Source organism: Cuculus canorus, chromosome 2 (genome assembly GCF_017976375.1).
Source record: "Cuculus canorus isolate bCucCan1 chromosome 2, bCucCan1.pri, whole genome shotgun sequence".
Taxonomy (NCBI): Eukaryota; Metazoa; Chordata; class Aves; order Cuculiformes; family Cuculidae; genus Cuculus; species Cuculus canorus.
The window spans coordinates 45,712,184-45,726,689 of record NC_071402.1 but is presented as its reverse complement, the minus strand read 5'-3'; the positions used below and the strand labels follow the sequence as shown (position 1 = coordinate 45,726,689).

Here is a 14,506-nt window from a genome sequence, read left to right as displayed (position 1 = left end):
GTTAGCACTGAGGAATGGAAAGATGCTTCATTTATGCAAACATGTCAGAAAGTTATTTGTTCTATAAACATTTTGGAAAAATCTGGATCCATTGTTGGAGTGGTATGGTAAAATCTAGTATTTTAATTTCATCTCACTAGTGCCTGATTATAGTTCATACAAATCTGTTTTCTGTATTGTTCATATGAGTATAAGGTGAGAAGAACTGTAGGTAAAAATAAAAATCCCAAACCCAATGGTGACAACCATACAAAAGGATTTAAAGCTTAGTTCTACTTCTTCTCTTCACATCAACTTCAATCCAATCCTAGCTGTCTTCAGAATAGTCCATCATCTGTTACATTGCCTCAATTAAAAGGAATTCATGCTTATCTATGGCAGCCCATGTAGAATAAGTTTGTTAAAGCTGTTTCTTGGTGATGAGCTACTGCTTTCCAAAAACCTAGTCTGAACCAGCAGCTATACTTTTCAGATAGAGATGGTTTCTTTCACATGATAGCCCTGATTTTTTAACTTGGACAAACCAGAAATGAATTATAGCTTCAACTGAAGTTAAACTCAAAACTAAAGTGATTTGTCTAGACTTCAGGGCACAGGAGCTGAATAAGCAATACTTACCTGATGCACCAGTCTGGGGTGCACCTGCCCCTTGCAGACACTGTTGGTGTTTAAACACATCACCCTCCTCTCCTCTTCATTCCTTTCCAAGCCACGGCGATTGAGCTGCTCGTGTGAATGTCTATACATTGGTAATCACGTCAATGTGAAATAAAAAGTTGCAATATAGACAGAAACATCTGTTTCATCATTCAGAAGAGCTACATCTATTTATTTTGGTTATCTCTACCAGTAGGTGTCATGATACAGCAACCTGTGAAAATTCTGTGTGTAGTGGGAGACAAAGTAGTTCAATAACCACAAATAATTATGGAATTTTATTTAAATTACTGTATGTGAGTGGTTCAAAGGGTGTTTAATTTTGCTAGATGCTATCACCAAGCTACTAGTCTTCTTGTTTAGGGTGCACTGCGAATGAAAACCTCTGTTACTGCCTCAAAACTTTCTTTTTGATGCCTGTGCAATATATTCCTTTCCCTTGTTCCAGGAACAGTACCTGCCCTTCAGTGGAACAAACTAACAATGGGGTGGATAAATGATGGAGAACTGACATCCTCTGAAGAAATTCGTGATAACCTCTTCTTTGAAGAAAGAGATTCAAAACAAATGCCACACACATTCACTACATCTAAGAACAGTCACTTAGATCTTTTTGTCACACATAAAAGCACCCTTACAGCCATGTGCATTTTTTGCGATGATGCTGGTTTCATCCTTCTGGGAACAACAACAACAAAGCTGTCTAGTCTGTGAAATAAGTTAAAAGTAATGGTAATATGTCAGATAGTGAATCAGGTACCTGGGCTAACTCGGATCATTCCCTTTCACTAATGTTCCTATTTATCACTGAAGTGCAGTGAATGACCAGTGAGTGGAGGAAACATTTTAGCATAGGCAAACCTGTATTCATGGAGATGAGCTGCTGCAAATTACAGCATGACATCTGGTTTCTTTCACCTTTCCCATATCAAGCCAGCCAAGCAGCAGGCACTCTCAGCTCTCACGGATGTCCATGCAATCAGTGAGTACAAATTGCAGATTAAGTGTTTAGTTTTCAAGTCTTTGCCTGTACAGATAAGTTGCAATTTAAGTGGAATAAAGTAGCAATGTTTTCAAGTTTGATTCAATTGTTGGCCTTCCCCAAACATGTCTCCTGCTCCTAATGAAAGCAGCTCTTAAAGTGTTTTGTGTTCGGGGTTTTTTTCATTGTTTGTATTTATCTTAGCCCTTTAAATACTGTGGTCTCAAGAAAAAAAACACCACCAAAACAAAACTAAAAAAGCCCTACACAATAAAAAACTATTATGTTACATGAAAAGGCCTGTTACTGTTCAGTGAGGGAAGAAAAACTGGAGTGTAAAATGTTGTTAGAAATGTATAAACTTTCCTTTTTCTACCCTTGCCTCACATTCTCAGCAAAGTTCTTGCCTTAAGATCCAAGGATCATATAAACCCATTTTAGGTATTTTTAATGATTTTTGCAAATCATACTTTTAGCTACTACTGTGTTTACAACTGAATTTCTAGATTCTTAAAGGGTTAATATGAGAAAATGGAGTCTGATTAAATGGATTCCAAATGACAGAAGGAAGCAAAAATAAGAATATGCATGTCCTTTTGGTGAAAACCCCAACCCTACTAATTCAGTAAATGAGCCAAACGAGAGTGTAAGAGCCAATATCTAATGACATTAAGAAGGCACCATATGAATGTACAGGGTTAACAACAAGGAGCCTATCGGTGGCCTCTAGTAAGGCAAAGATTTGACTGAACTCTTCAGTTCACACTCACTACCTACCCACACAGAAATCCTCCTGCATCTCTGACTTGGAGGGGCTGATCACCCAAGACTTACTTGAGCGTTGGATTTAACACAGCACTGCAATAAGCACTGCCATCTGCAGAACAGAACTGAAACTGCTTATAAACTGTTAAAACTTCTTTAGTTTGACAAGTGTGGGTTTTTACACAGCACACCTGCAACATGTCATTTTGTCTTTCTTGAAGGAAAAGAGACAAGATCACTGCATTATTTTGGTATCTCAATACTCCAAAGAGAAGTTTAGTCTCTGTAGAATTCCTACCATAAATACACTTATTTTAAAGACACTTCGGGGAAAACAGAAGACAGTGACAAAAGAATAAATCTCGGCAATACTTACCTTAACTACTATTCCTAATTACCCAAGTGTTTCTCAGAGAAAAAAGCAGCTACCATCTTCTGGATACCTTTCCAGGGATTGATTTTCAAAGCTGCTCAGCAGCTTGCAAAAACACAAGTTTGGTTGTTTGGTGCCAGATTGGGCCAGTTTCTCACTTGTCTCTACTTTGGCCTCAGTTTCAAAGCAATATTCTCACAAAAAAACAACAGTGAAATATTCACAAGGAGAAGCTACCACAGAATACCTGCTTGTCACAAACAGCAATCACTTTATTTGTGTTCACATGGAGTCTGTTACTTCTGAACTAAATTTTACAAATGAGCATTAGCAAATTAGGTAGCAGCTTTCAGTGGATGAACACAGGGTCTTGGTCACTCAGACCACATGCTTATCTTTCTTCAAATTAGAGAAGAAATCAGTGAGAGATGAAAGAGCTTTTTACCTTCATCTTAGAGCTGTCAGCTTTCTAGAAAGCAATGTAGAGTCAGAGTACTTGGTACGGGCCTCCCAGAATGGCTGTGATCACTGTAAGAATTATTATAATGAGAGATGCATAATCAACTCAGCACTTCATCCAGGTAAATGACGTGATTGGTTTAATTGAATATCTTTCTTACTGTTGCAGTTAAGACTGAAGTTCCACCTTGTCGTAGGAGCATCTTGTTATGGAAGTTTGCCAAAGCCTGAATTGGGTGAAGCTATGGTGTGGATGAATGTTTCTCATTTTCATGAACACTTTCTAAGGGATTAGCCTGAGAGCTGCTCTCTGTTCAAGAAGTGCCATCTCTTTTCCCTTTCTAGAGAGGCCCCAATAGTCGCTATTCACAGCTTGGGACAGATCCGTAACATTTCAGCTGTAGGTAAAACTTTCTAACAATTCACTAATATAAATTTAGTGAACAAAACATTGACAAGTAAACTGTGCCCACTCAAAATGTGTTGAGTTTAGTCTTGACTCACGTAACTTAAGACTACCAGACCTGGACTCATGGAGTCCTTTCAGGGCTTGGTGCTCATCAGGGCACCTAAAACCTACTGATTTCTTTCATTGTACCGTGTCATCCACACTGTATTACCATAAGAATAACATCCTCTTACTGGTAGGGAGCAATAGAAGACTAAAAAAATATCAGTATCCCCATTAGTATTCTCATTCTCCCTACTGAAGAAAAAAAGGCTTCATAGTCTTTTACAGTGACTAGGATGGGCAGATAGCCCTGTTTAACAAAAGAAAATTCATTTTCATTTCTTTATATCATAAAAATGCTCCATCTAGCATGATGTACAAAGAGACTGCTAATAGACACATTTCTCTCTCAATTTCTTTACAATAAAACTCTCTTTCGAGATCAAAAATATCAGTATGAAGCCCCAGTGACAGTGATACAAGAAACTGCCACTGGAAGGTTGTTTAAATTACTACTGAAACATCCCCAAATTGCCCACAATACCTGAGCTATAGCATTTCAAGGAGATTTCCCACGAACTCTTCAGCTCAAAAATATTAGGAATGCAATGACCAGCTTAAAAGGCCATAGGGAAAGAGAGATTTTCTATAGCATCATACAGGACTCATAACAGCGCGGTCCTACACATACTGTAGTAATGGGTCAAGACATTGATACCTCTGAGATGACACCCAGAGGGACCTTGACAGGCTGGAGAAAAGGGCCAATGTGAAAATCATGAAGTTCAACAAGGTCAAGTGCAAAGTCTTGCTCCTGTGTCAGGGCAACCTACAATGTCAATACAGACAGGGATCTGAATAGATCAAGACTGGAGAACAACATGGGGATATTGGTGGATGAAAAATTGGACATGAGACAGTAATGCGCACTCACAGCGCAGAAAGCCAATCATATCCTGGGCTACATAAGAAGCAATGTGGCCATTAGGTTGAGGTTGGAGATTCTCCCCCTCTGGTCTTCTGTTATCAGACCTCACTAGGGTCTAGCTCTGGAGTCCTCAGCACAGGAAAGACATGGACCTGTTGGAGTGGGCCCAGAGAAGGGACAATACTTTTTAAGTGAAAGATTTTACAGTTTTTTACAATGAGGGCAGTGGGACACTGGGATAGGTTGCACAGAGAAACTGTGGATGCCCCATCACTGGGGTGTTCAAGGTCAGGTTGGACCAGGCTCTGAGCAATCTCATCTACCTACCCATGTTCCTACCCATGGCTGGGGGATTGGACTAGGTGATCTTTAAAGGTCCTTTCCAATCTAAGTCGTTCTGTGATTCTACTAGGATCTAAAAGATTTGATATTCAGACCACTAAAGTTTACTCAATAACCATGTGATGTTTTTTTAGTTGAGTGTGAATTCAAGCTCTTTGTTTGTAAGGTCACAGAGTAACAAGGAACTTGGCATGGAGAATAGATAGAGGTGTGTCGCCTCCTCTGACATTATAGTCTAAAGAAGAGGGTGGACTTCCACTGCAGAGATTTTCCCACATAGCAGAAGAAATATGTACTCTATATGCTGTAAACAAATACTGTTAATAATAACATTAAAGAGGAGAGCAATCATATGATGTTGTACTTTAGCGCTGACTATTAAAATTTTCTGACTGTGGACCTCAACTGTATGCTGGATATTAAAAATGTATATTAAATCTATAGTCTTTTTTGGGTTTTTTTTTATTGTTTACATTGAAAAGAAAAAATAGGATCAGACAAAGACTTTTTAAAAAATTAGCCTGTGCCTCTAATTATTAGAGAACAGATCTACAAGTTAAGCATGCCTTGTAACTTGTAATTTTCAAATATCTGTGGCAACAATGAACACAGATAAGGCTGCCTGCTGGCTAGGGCAGAAGAGTTTTCTCAGCAAGAAGCTATTCCTCCATATAGCAAATCCTTCCTATTACAGAATATGAGCGGAAAAAAATAGATCAAGCTTGAAGTGCTAAAGCACTGAGTCTGCAACCACAAATAAAATTAATTTAAACCAGTTAAACAGACATGTTTGAAAAATTACTAATACTTATCCTTTCTATTTTTTCCACTTTTTCCTAGTGCTTTTCCTGCTATGAGTGCCTGACTGTGTTGTGACTGAGTGTAAAAAAAGAAACCAGCATCAAGATTGGTATCCCTACAATAACAAAACAGCAGCCTTGCAGGAGAAAGGGAAACATTATCTGATTTAAGTTTCCAGGGGAGCATTAGTAAAACCTTCAATCAAAATTATTTTCTAGAAAACCTTGAAAATTCAGAAAAACACTTTCTTTTTAATTAGCTACTGTGATCCATCCCCCTACTGAGTCAATAGTTGTGCAGACTCTCAGGGAAAATGAGGACAATCCTATCTATGTGCAATTAGTAGACTGGATCCTTCTCCCAACTCTCTTTACTCCATAATCTTATAGTTGGCTTACCACAGCAAAGGTGTACTTACAAAACAAATTATATTTGTATATAAAAGATCGCAATAATTAGAACTCTTTTCCACTTTGTTACCGATCATTATTAGTAGAGGAAACAAGAAAACTTTTCACAAAATATCTTTCTCCAGCCTCAAAGAAATTAACTGAATTAGGCGGCACAACATAGTGTCGTTTCATAAAGCAGTTACTAGTTATACAGCTTTTCCAGCTCCTTTGTGCTCTTTTTTAGAGTGGTGAAAAAGATTTGATCAGGTTATTCTGGTTAGAGTGAAAAAACATTTCTGCTCCCTCTTCCTCAACATTTCATCCAGTCTTCAGGACAGCTTAGCAGAAAAAGAGGGTTCAGTTTTGGGACTTTACGTACTACACTTGGCACATCTGGAGTGCAATTTACTGGCACAGGACATTGGAAAGGAGTCAGTATACCTGATTTGGGCATTCACAGATTGTATGGCCTCAGGCAATTAATTTGTCTTTCATGCCAGGCACTTTTTAAAATGATACCATAGCATGTGACATCATTCCCAGCAATCAGACATGGGGGGAGTTGGGAGATGTGTGTCTGAAGTTGCCATTGCTCAGGGTCTGGCTGTGCATCAGTCTGCTAGTGGGAAGTGGCAAGTGATTGCCTTTGCAACACTTTTTTTTTTTATTCTTCACTTATTAAATTTGGCCCACTTTTTTCCTCACTTTGGTTCTCCTGATTCTCTCCCCGTGCCACTGTGAGAAGTTAGTGACAAGGTGGAGACGTCCCTGCCAGCCAGGGACAATTTCAGATAGCCTCAAAGTGTTGCAGGCCATGGACACGCATTTAGAAAGAGTTGCTCTATGCTTACTCTATTCTTCCATTCTGCTATATCTGCTACATCTTTATCTGTTTTATTTATTATTCAAGACAGGGTACAAGGCTATGTGATCTATTGGTCTTGGCCAGTACAGGCATTTTATATTCTTACAGACTTACTCCAGTAACCATCTGTGTGGCACTGCTTGAGTTGTGCCACTGTTTCACAAACCGTTTTCATGCGCTAGCGGCTGTTTTTGCAGTGGTTGGAGTCAAGGCTAGATCCTTACTCCAGGATCTACTGAGATGATCTTTTCTTTATGCAGAAAAAAACCCACATCTTTTGTATGCCTCACAAGCCACTCAAAGCCAAATTCACAGAGTTTCAACAAATTCATGTGAAGGTTTTAACATAGTGCTAGAAACTTGAGAGAAATGAAATTGTTCCTTATTTCAATTGAGTTTTACTAACAAAACTTACCTCCACTTAAACTCTATTCAGCAAGGACCCAAGTCATTACAGCAAGAATATCCAATGCCTTCAGTATAACTGTTTTCCAATTAGTATTATAGCAATGTCATGTAATGTTAATCTGTTTTTCAAAATTCAGAAATCCATTCTCCATACAGGATGGGCAGCTTTTAAAGTGTCAAACACTTGCTTACCTATGCATTGTCTTTCTGTAGCTCTTGATACTCACAATGACTGATACGGTGGTTATCTCCCTCAATGTCAGGCACCAAGGCGCCAATCTGAACATAAACTTTTGACTCCAGATCTCTTTTCATATGTTCTGACTCCAGTTTCCCAGCTGACACTGAAAGCAGTAAAGTTGCAAAACTGTTTGCGTTGTCCGCTTTCACAACCTAAGGTTGCATCTAAAGCTGTTACCCACAGTTGCTTGTGGAAAACTACTCTGGAAATCGAGGGGAGAAGAATGGATAAATGACTTGACTCTGGATGGGAATTTAGAGACATTATGACATTCTTCCACCATCTCTCCCTTTCCAGCAACCTCCTGAAGACTGAAGATCTTACATGACTACTCCCAAGGAAACTCCAGTATAGCTGGGAAGACATGAGGCTGTCTCAGGACAGCACCTGCCAGTCTGCAATGATGAGATTCTGTTGTGACACTTCCATCTGTTTGAAGTACTAGTTTAACAAAGATATTGGAAATAAGGACATTGCTTTTCTGAAGGCAGCCTTGAACAGTCATGCTCAGGAGATACGCCCATGCTGGAAGGGACTGGCCTTATCCCAACAGCAATATTTAGGCTGAGGTGATCAGGCATTGTTCATAGAAGATGTGGATAAAAGAAAGCAATAATTAACAAAGTTATTTAAGGATACCCGACTCAGTCTATAGCTGGAGCAAGATCTTCTCCACTTGTGCCTTTATTTCCTTAGGAGGTTCAAAGCAGGCAGAGAGTATATGGTTCTGAGATCTATACTGGATCCAAGAGGGCAAATATAATTGCAATGCTTGGATCTAGATTTGCACACACAAAGTGGACTGAGATTTGTGGTCTCTCCTTCACAGGATGGGTCTGAATTTCAGTACCCTCTTTGAAGAACAGGAAGTTAAAACCATAGTTGAATCAATGATTGTTCCAAAGAAGAGATGAAAAAATCTAGTATTTGGAGGAAGAAACAGCTATGGAGTAAAATGCCCACCAGCCTGCTGGAATTTGGCATAGATAAACCACTTGAGGACAGAAAGCTAAGTATCTCTACAAGCCTTTAGGGAAGGACATCAAGTGCTACTATAACTGAAGAAGGCCCTAAATATTTCAGAAAAGCGAGCTAGAAGAAAAGGATCTGTTTGCTGTAGAAGATATACCTGGAAAACTATCAAAGAAGGCTGGGGATGGAACAGGAGAAAGTGGAGACAAGCTACAGGTCATGAAGCTCATATGGTGACCTGCAACGTTCCTACTTCTCCCTCAAGAGAAACAGTAACTGGGGAGAGGAAAGAGGAGTAGGAGGGTAGGACACTGAAGTAGGACCTTTTATCCTCTAGCCTTGTCCTTATCTGGATTTAGCAAGACAGTGTGAAAAGCAGCAAGAATCCCTGGCTGGCAAACAGCCTCTTAGGCAAACTGCTGGTTGCTATTTAGTTGGCAGTTTGAGGCATACTGCCCTGCACAACAGGGCTAAGGAAGCTTTGAATCCTAGACATAGCTGTCACTCTTCTCTCCAGAAGATGTACACCAGAGCTTTTCTTTGGATGAAGACAAAGTAGTGATCTTGCACAAGGTACTTGCTTCTTCCCCTCCTGGCATGCAAGAGAGAGAGAAGAAGTTGTAGATACTCGAAAGCTGAAGAGAGGAAAGAGGCAGCTGCTTCCTAACAGGCTTTTAAATGCCTGCTGAGACAAAAGCTGAGGTAGAGATGTCTACTTCACTGCGTGTCTGTGGTAGAGACAAGCTATAGCCTTTCACAAGCATGTGATGTTAGAAGCAGATAAGAAGATGTTAGGAGCAAATGCAGTTCACAAGTGATTGGTAGCAACTAGTAAGAATTTGCAACAATATTCGCATATCCAAGAATAAGTGCCTTTAAAAAGACATTCAACATTTTTTTTTTTAAGAATAAATGTAGAGTAGCAAAATGGTGTTGCCTCCAGCCAACTTAAAATCATAAAATGCTTGTGACTCAGATCTCATGATTTATGGACCACCTGCCTCTGCTCTTATTGAGGAAATTCTTCATTAATACAAAGCTCCAGCTAGATCAGTCTACTGGATATACTCAATAATTTTGAGAAATGAAGTTTGCATGTCTGCATGAATTGTGCAAGAAGGCCCTTTTTTTTCTCATTTAAAGACAATAATATTTATAGCTTTAAATGCTACATAAATTTAAATGTTAGAATGTTTCACAATCATGTATTTAAACACAGAAATCTGTTTATTTACCCAAACAAAACAGAGGAAATGATTCCAGCCCTCGGGTTTTGAATTCTCATTTAAATATGTGAACATCAGTCCACAACTTAGAGATGTTTGTGTATCTATGTACCTCCAAAATACTCATATTTCATAGGCTTTTTCACATTAATATTCACCAACAGTATCACAAAAGTTCTTTTTCTTTTACATAACTGTAAGCAACAGTAATTCTAGAAACACTAGAGAAAAAAAAGCATAGCAATGTCCACAGTTACAAGAAAAAGTGCACATTACTTGGTCACAATCACAGTCATTACTTGGAAAACTATATGTAACAAGTAGATATAAAATATCACTGATGCCTTAAACTCATTGTCAAAAACAGAATTACATAAAATTTTGTACATGAAATAAGGCAAATTTAGGAATGCACAAGAAACTTGTTATTCAACAAAAGCTAAACAACAGAACAGATAGTACAGTAAGCATAAACTAAAGTACTTTTTTTCTATATACTTAAAAATAAGCCTGCCGTAGTGCACAAAGAAAACACCATTAATGTGTAATCAATATTATAAAATAAGAAATAGAGGGGTTGGGAAGAGTAGGGAGGGGAGAGAAGAGTTTTATTATAGTTGCAGCTGCATCCGTTTACAGTTTTGTACAGGTTTTAGCTAGGCCTGGGAATTATACAAATCATACCAGAAGTGTCAATGACCTTCCTCTGTTAGAATTTTGTTTAAATTAAAGAAAACAAAATAAATACACACAAGAGTGCAAATTCTCAGATTGTCACTTGCAACCTCTTAACATTCATCATCTACATCCAATCACAACTAGAGGGACTTGTATAGGACAGCAGCAGTGTCATGGAGTAAGATGAGCTCACCGTAAGAAATCAATTTATCTTTTTTCTTTTTCTCAGTGATATGTCTTTTTAAAAAAACCCTCAACTCGTTATTAATTGCTAATAAAGCTGCAATATATTACAGAATGGAGTTGAGAATGGTATGAATGCAGGAAATGCATGCTTCCTTTGCAAGGTATTCCATCGATGACAATTTACAGTACACGGGGGAAGAATTATCCAGCATCAAGAGTTACTCGTTGTAGAAAGAATATGAAGTTAGGGAGAAGGGCACAGTCAGGGGTTCAAAAGAGGAAGGGAGGACTTACAATATCTCCTCAAAACGTTTTCAGGACCAGTGAAAAAGTTTACCAAAGTAAAAATGAAAAATCTTGAATGAAAACAAAAATCTTTTGTTTTGTTTTTTATAAAAATTACATTTTTTTAAAATACAAGATCCTTTTAATTGCAATTGTGCCCTGTAGCAACAGGACATTTGGCAATGTTTTGCCATATACTGCAGCTTTAAGTCCAATGAGTCAGTATCACATTCCACTAATATTGCACTTGGATCTTGAACGATTTTTTTAAGCCATCACAGCATCTTCTGTTTCCTCCACTTGTTAGAACGAGTTAATTTCTAGCCACTTTTTTTCGATATTTATGCTGACACACTAAAACAAAAGCAATAGGCTGGACACAGTAAAGTACCTCGGAAATACCAGAGGTCGAAGTTCACTTGAAGCACCTTAACACATCACTTTATGGATCAAGAACAGTGTGGCATTATGTTAATTAACTCTCCTAAAAGACTGTGCAGTAACTGAAGTGTGTGCTCTGGGAAATCAAAATGTCATTAGTGGAAACTCTGAGATAAGACCAGGCCAGTGTGAAGGTCACATGACTCAGTTCTGCTGCAAAATAAGGTTTTCCAGTTCATCTGCAGAACGCAATAAAAACGCGGCTGATTCTCGATACCCTGCCACAAGCTGCCTCACTGCATTTATTTCAGTTGGACTCAGCTGGGGTCTAGAGCTTGAACTACTGGAGGATCCAGAGCTGGTTGCTAACTGCCTCTTCATACTGAGATCTGTTGGACCTGCAGATAATAAAGGAAAAGAAAAGAAGCTTCAGATGCGCTGCCAGAGATGTTTCACAGGTTCGTAGCTACAAATGCAGAGTAGCAAAATCTGTTCTCAACTGTGTGCCAGTGAGAAGCAGCAGAAACAAGCGATAACTGTTCAGCTACCAGCCGCCTTGACAGGAACCACTTTGGTTTATATTTATGTACGACACATGCCCTGTAAGTTCTACTTACGTAACACGAGGGGCAAATCCATTGCCAGCAGAACATTAGCTCCTGTGGGATATCTCAACAGTGTAAGCTCCTTGCAGCCCAACACTGCCCTGGGACCTGATGCTGGTGAGCAGGCAGAAGGTTCATCTCCTGTGCCTCCTCCAGCTCCAGCTGCCATCGTAGCCCTCATGGCAATCCTGCACACTTGCAATTTTTATCACAGAATATCAAACTTATGTTCTCTAGGTATCTATTTTCACATTTTGTGCTTCAATCAGCATGTAGCCAGACTGTGAATCCCTTACAGACACAGATAAATGGTCATTCACTGAACTAGCCCTGATGCCATGTAATCTTTTATAGAAATAGCTGGTCGTGAATGAGATTTGGCTGGTGACAATCTGGCTGCTACAATGGGGAGTAGATTGTCATCTGTGGGGGCTGCGTACAGCTGGCAATATACAGTAAGGAACTTGTAAGGCCTGAACACTGACAAGAGAATCTGCAGCAATCACTACATTTGGGTGGCAGCTTATATGAATATGCTTAGCACTTTTCAACAAAGAATAGTCTCAAAGCCAGGTATGCCGTGTGAAGACAGCACTCCTGAGGGCAGTTTGCAGGTTACCACAATTGGCAAAACCATCTGCCATTATCAAGTATGGCTTTGTGTGGAATTTCCCTGGTTGTTTCACCATAGTTATTAGTCAGCTAAGACGTATGGTGCTTTAACGGTGTTTGCATTTTCCACTTAATGCAATACTTTTTTTCTTCCTGGAGTGTAGCTTTGTACAGGTACTACGGGAAGAATTTCTTCACTATGAGAGTGGTGAGGCACTGGCACAGGTTGCCCAGGGGAGGTGTGGATGCCCCACCCCTGGAGGTGTTCAAGGCTGGGTTGGATGGGACCTTGGGCAGCCTGATCTAGTGGGATGTTCCTGCCCATGGCAGGGGGGTTGGAACTGGATGATCTTTAAGTTCCCTTCCAACCTGAACTATTCTATGATTCTATGACTCATTTTTTTAAAAGTAGCTGATACAGATGGCAAGTATACCTATCATCAAGCATTTTGGTATGCACAAATCTGGAAAAACACTGTTTGTTCATTTTGACAGTGTAGCAAATCTCTACTTCTGGCAGGCAGAAGATCAGCCTAGCTTGATTTTAATCTTAATACTCTCCTGGAAACTGGGACCACATTATCCAAAGCAATGTATCTTGCTTTCCAATTAGAAAAATGACACTGTTCACTTCCATCTGGACAATGTGTGTTAATGCCAAAGCTCTCTCAGCATGGGCTGACTGGATGGACTTTGCTTCCTAGAAAGACTGGAATGATTGTAAAATTTATCATATTTAACTATAGAAGAGAGAACACAACAATTCATAGTCTAGACCTTCTCCTAAATAATCCCACCAAAAATCACAAGATTCAAAGCCAGACTCACTATCTTTAGGACTAATGGAGAGTAGTGCTCATTTCCACAGGCTGAAGATTTGGACATAAACCTTACTTAATTTTCTTTTTTTCTTTTATGTTTATGCAGAGATACAGCTGAGAGCACAAAGGGTGTGGAGATTGCCATGTCCCCACACTCAGTGAAGTTAATGAAAATCTCCCCTTGAGTGAATGAAAGCAGAACTGGGACTATGAAAAGAAACTACTCCAACAGAAAAGGTCCTAATTGATCTTCTTATTTCCTACTACACAACTCGCATGAACAGCATTTAGCCTTATAACTGTATTTCCAGTTCTACACTGGCATAAATGAACTGACTTTTAAATGACTTTCAGTGTACAAAGGATAAATAAAAGGACAATTAGCGCACCGGGTTTTTTTCAGTGTGACTGTACGCTGCAGGGAAACGATCACAGTGTGAAGATGCTCAGAGGATATTTTCTAAGTAAAATCTTAAGCCAGCAGAGAGTAGAAGGGTATACAAATCATTAAGCTAGCTGGACTGAATGTCTGTAAGAAGCCATTAAAGAATCCTATATTTACTGAAGCGGTAGTGAAAAAGCTATCACTGACATATTGAGGGCATTGTGCTCCATATGAACCTACTTTAACTTTTATGTTCTTTTCTTGACTCTCATTCATGTCACAGCTAAGATCACACACACTATATGGCAGAACAGAGCTTCTGCAGCAGAGCATGTCTTTTTCTGAAATGAAACTGACGGGTTTTTCTCATTGGTGATCCAAATTTCTAAGTGATATTGTTTATTTTGCTCATAAGTAGAAAATACATACAAATGTGCTTGCTTACATCTCTGAGGTTTTCCTTACAAAAATTGATGGCACAAAGTAAAAGCATGACTTTGAAAGAAAAAAATAGAAGACCAGATGTCTAGCATGCATAAATCAGTGTAACTCCTCACAAGTCTCTGCAGTCACAGTGATTTACACAAACCGAAGATCTGGTCCTGTATTTCTAGCTGTCCTGATCAGATATCATGAGGAAAGTTCTTTAACTCTTCAGAATATATGTGTTTGAGTCCTTGAACGCACTGGA

At 39.1% G+C, this 14,506-nt stretch overlaps 1 protein-coding gene across 6 annotated transcripts in view; it reads right to left on the bottom strand.

Moving 5' to 3' along the window:
• Positions 1-3,152: 3,152 nt before the first annotated feature.
• The window catches only part of NOL4 (nucleolar protein 4), a 199,876-nt gene continuing 188,522 nt past the window's right edge, over positions 3,153-14,506 (bottom strand). For all 6 annotated transcript variants that reach the window (XM_054059343.1, XM_054059339.1, XM_054059341.1 and 3 more), the window contains one exon: positions 3,153-11,790. In XM_054059343.1, the coding sequence (XP_053915318.1) occupies positions 11,597-11,790 (194 nt within the window). In that variant the 3' untranslated portion in view covers positions 3,153-11,596. The remainder of the gene's footprint in view (positions 11,791-14,506) is intronic.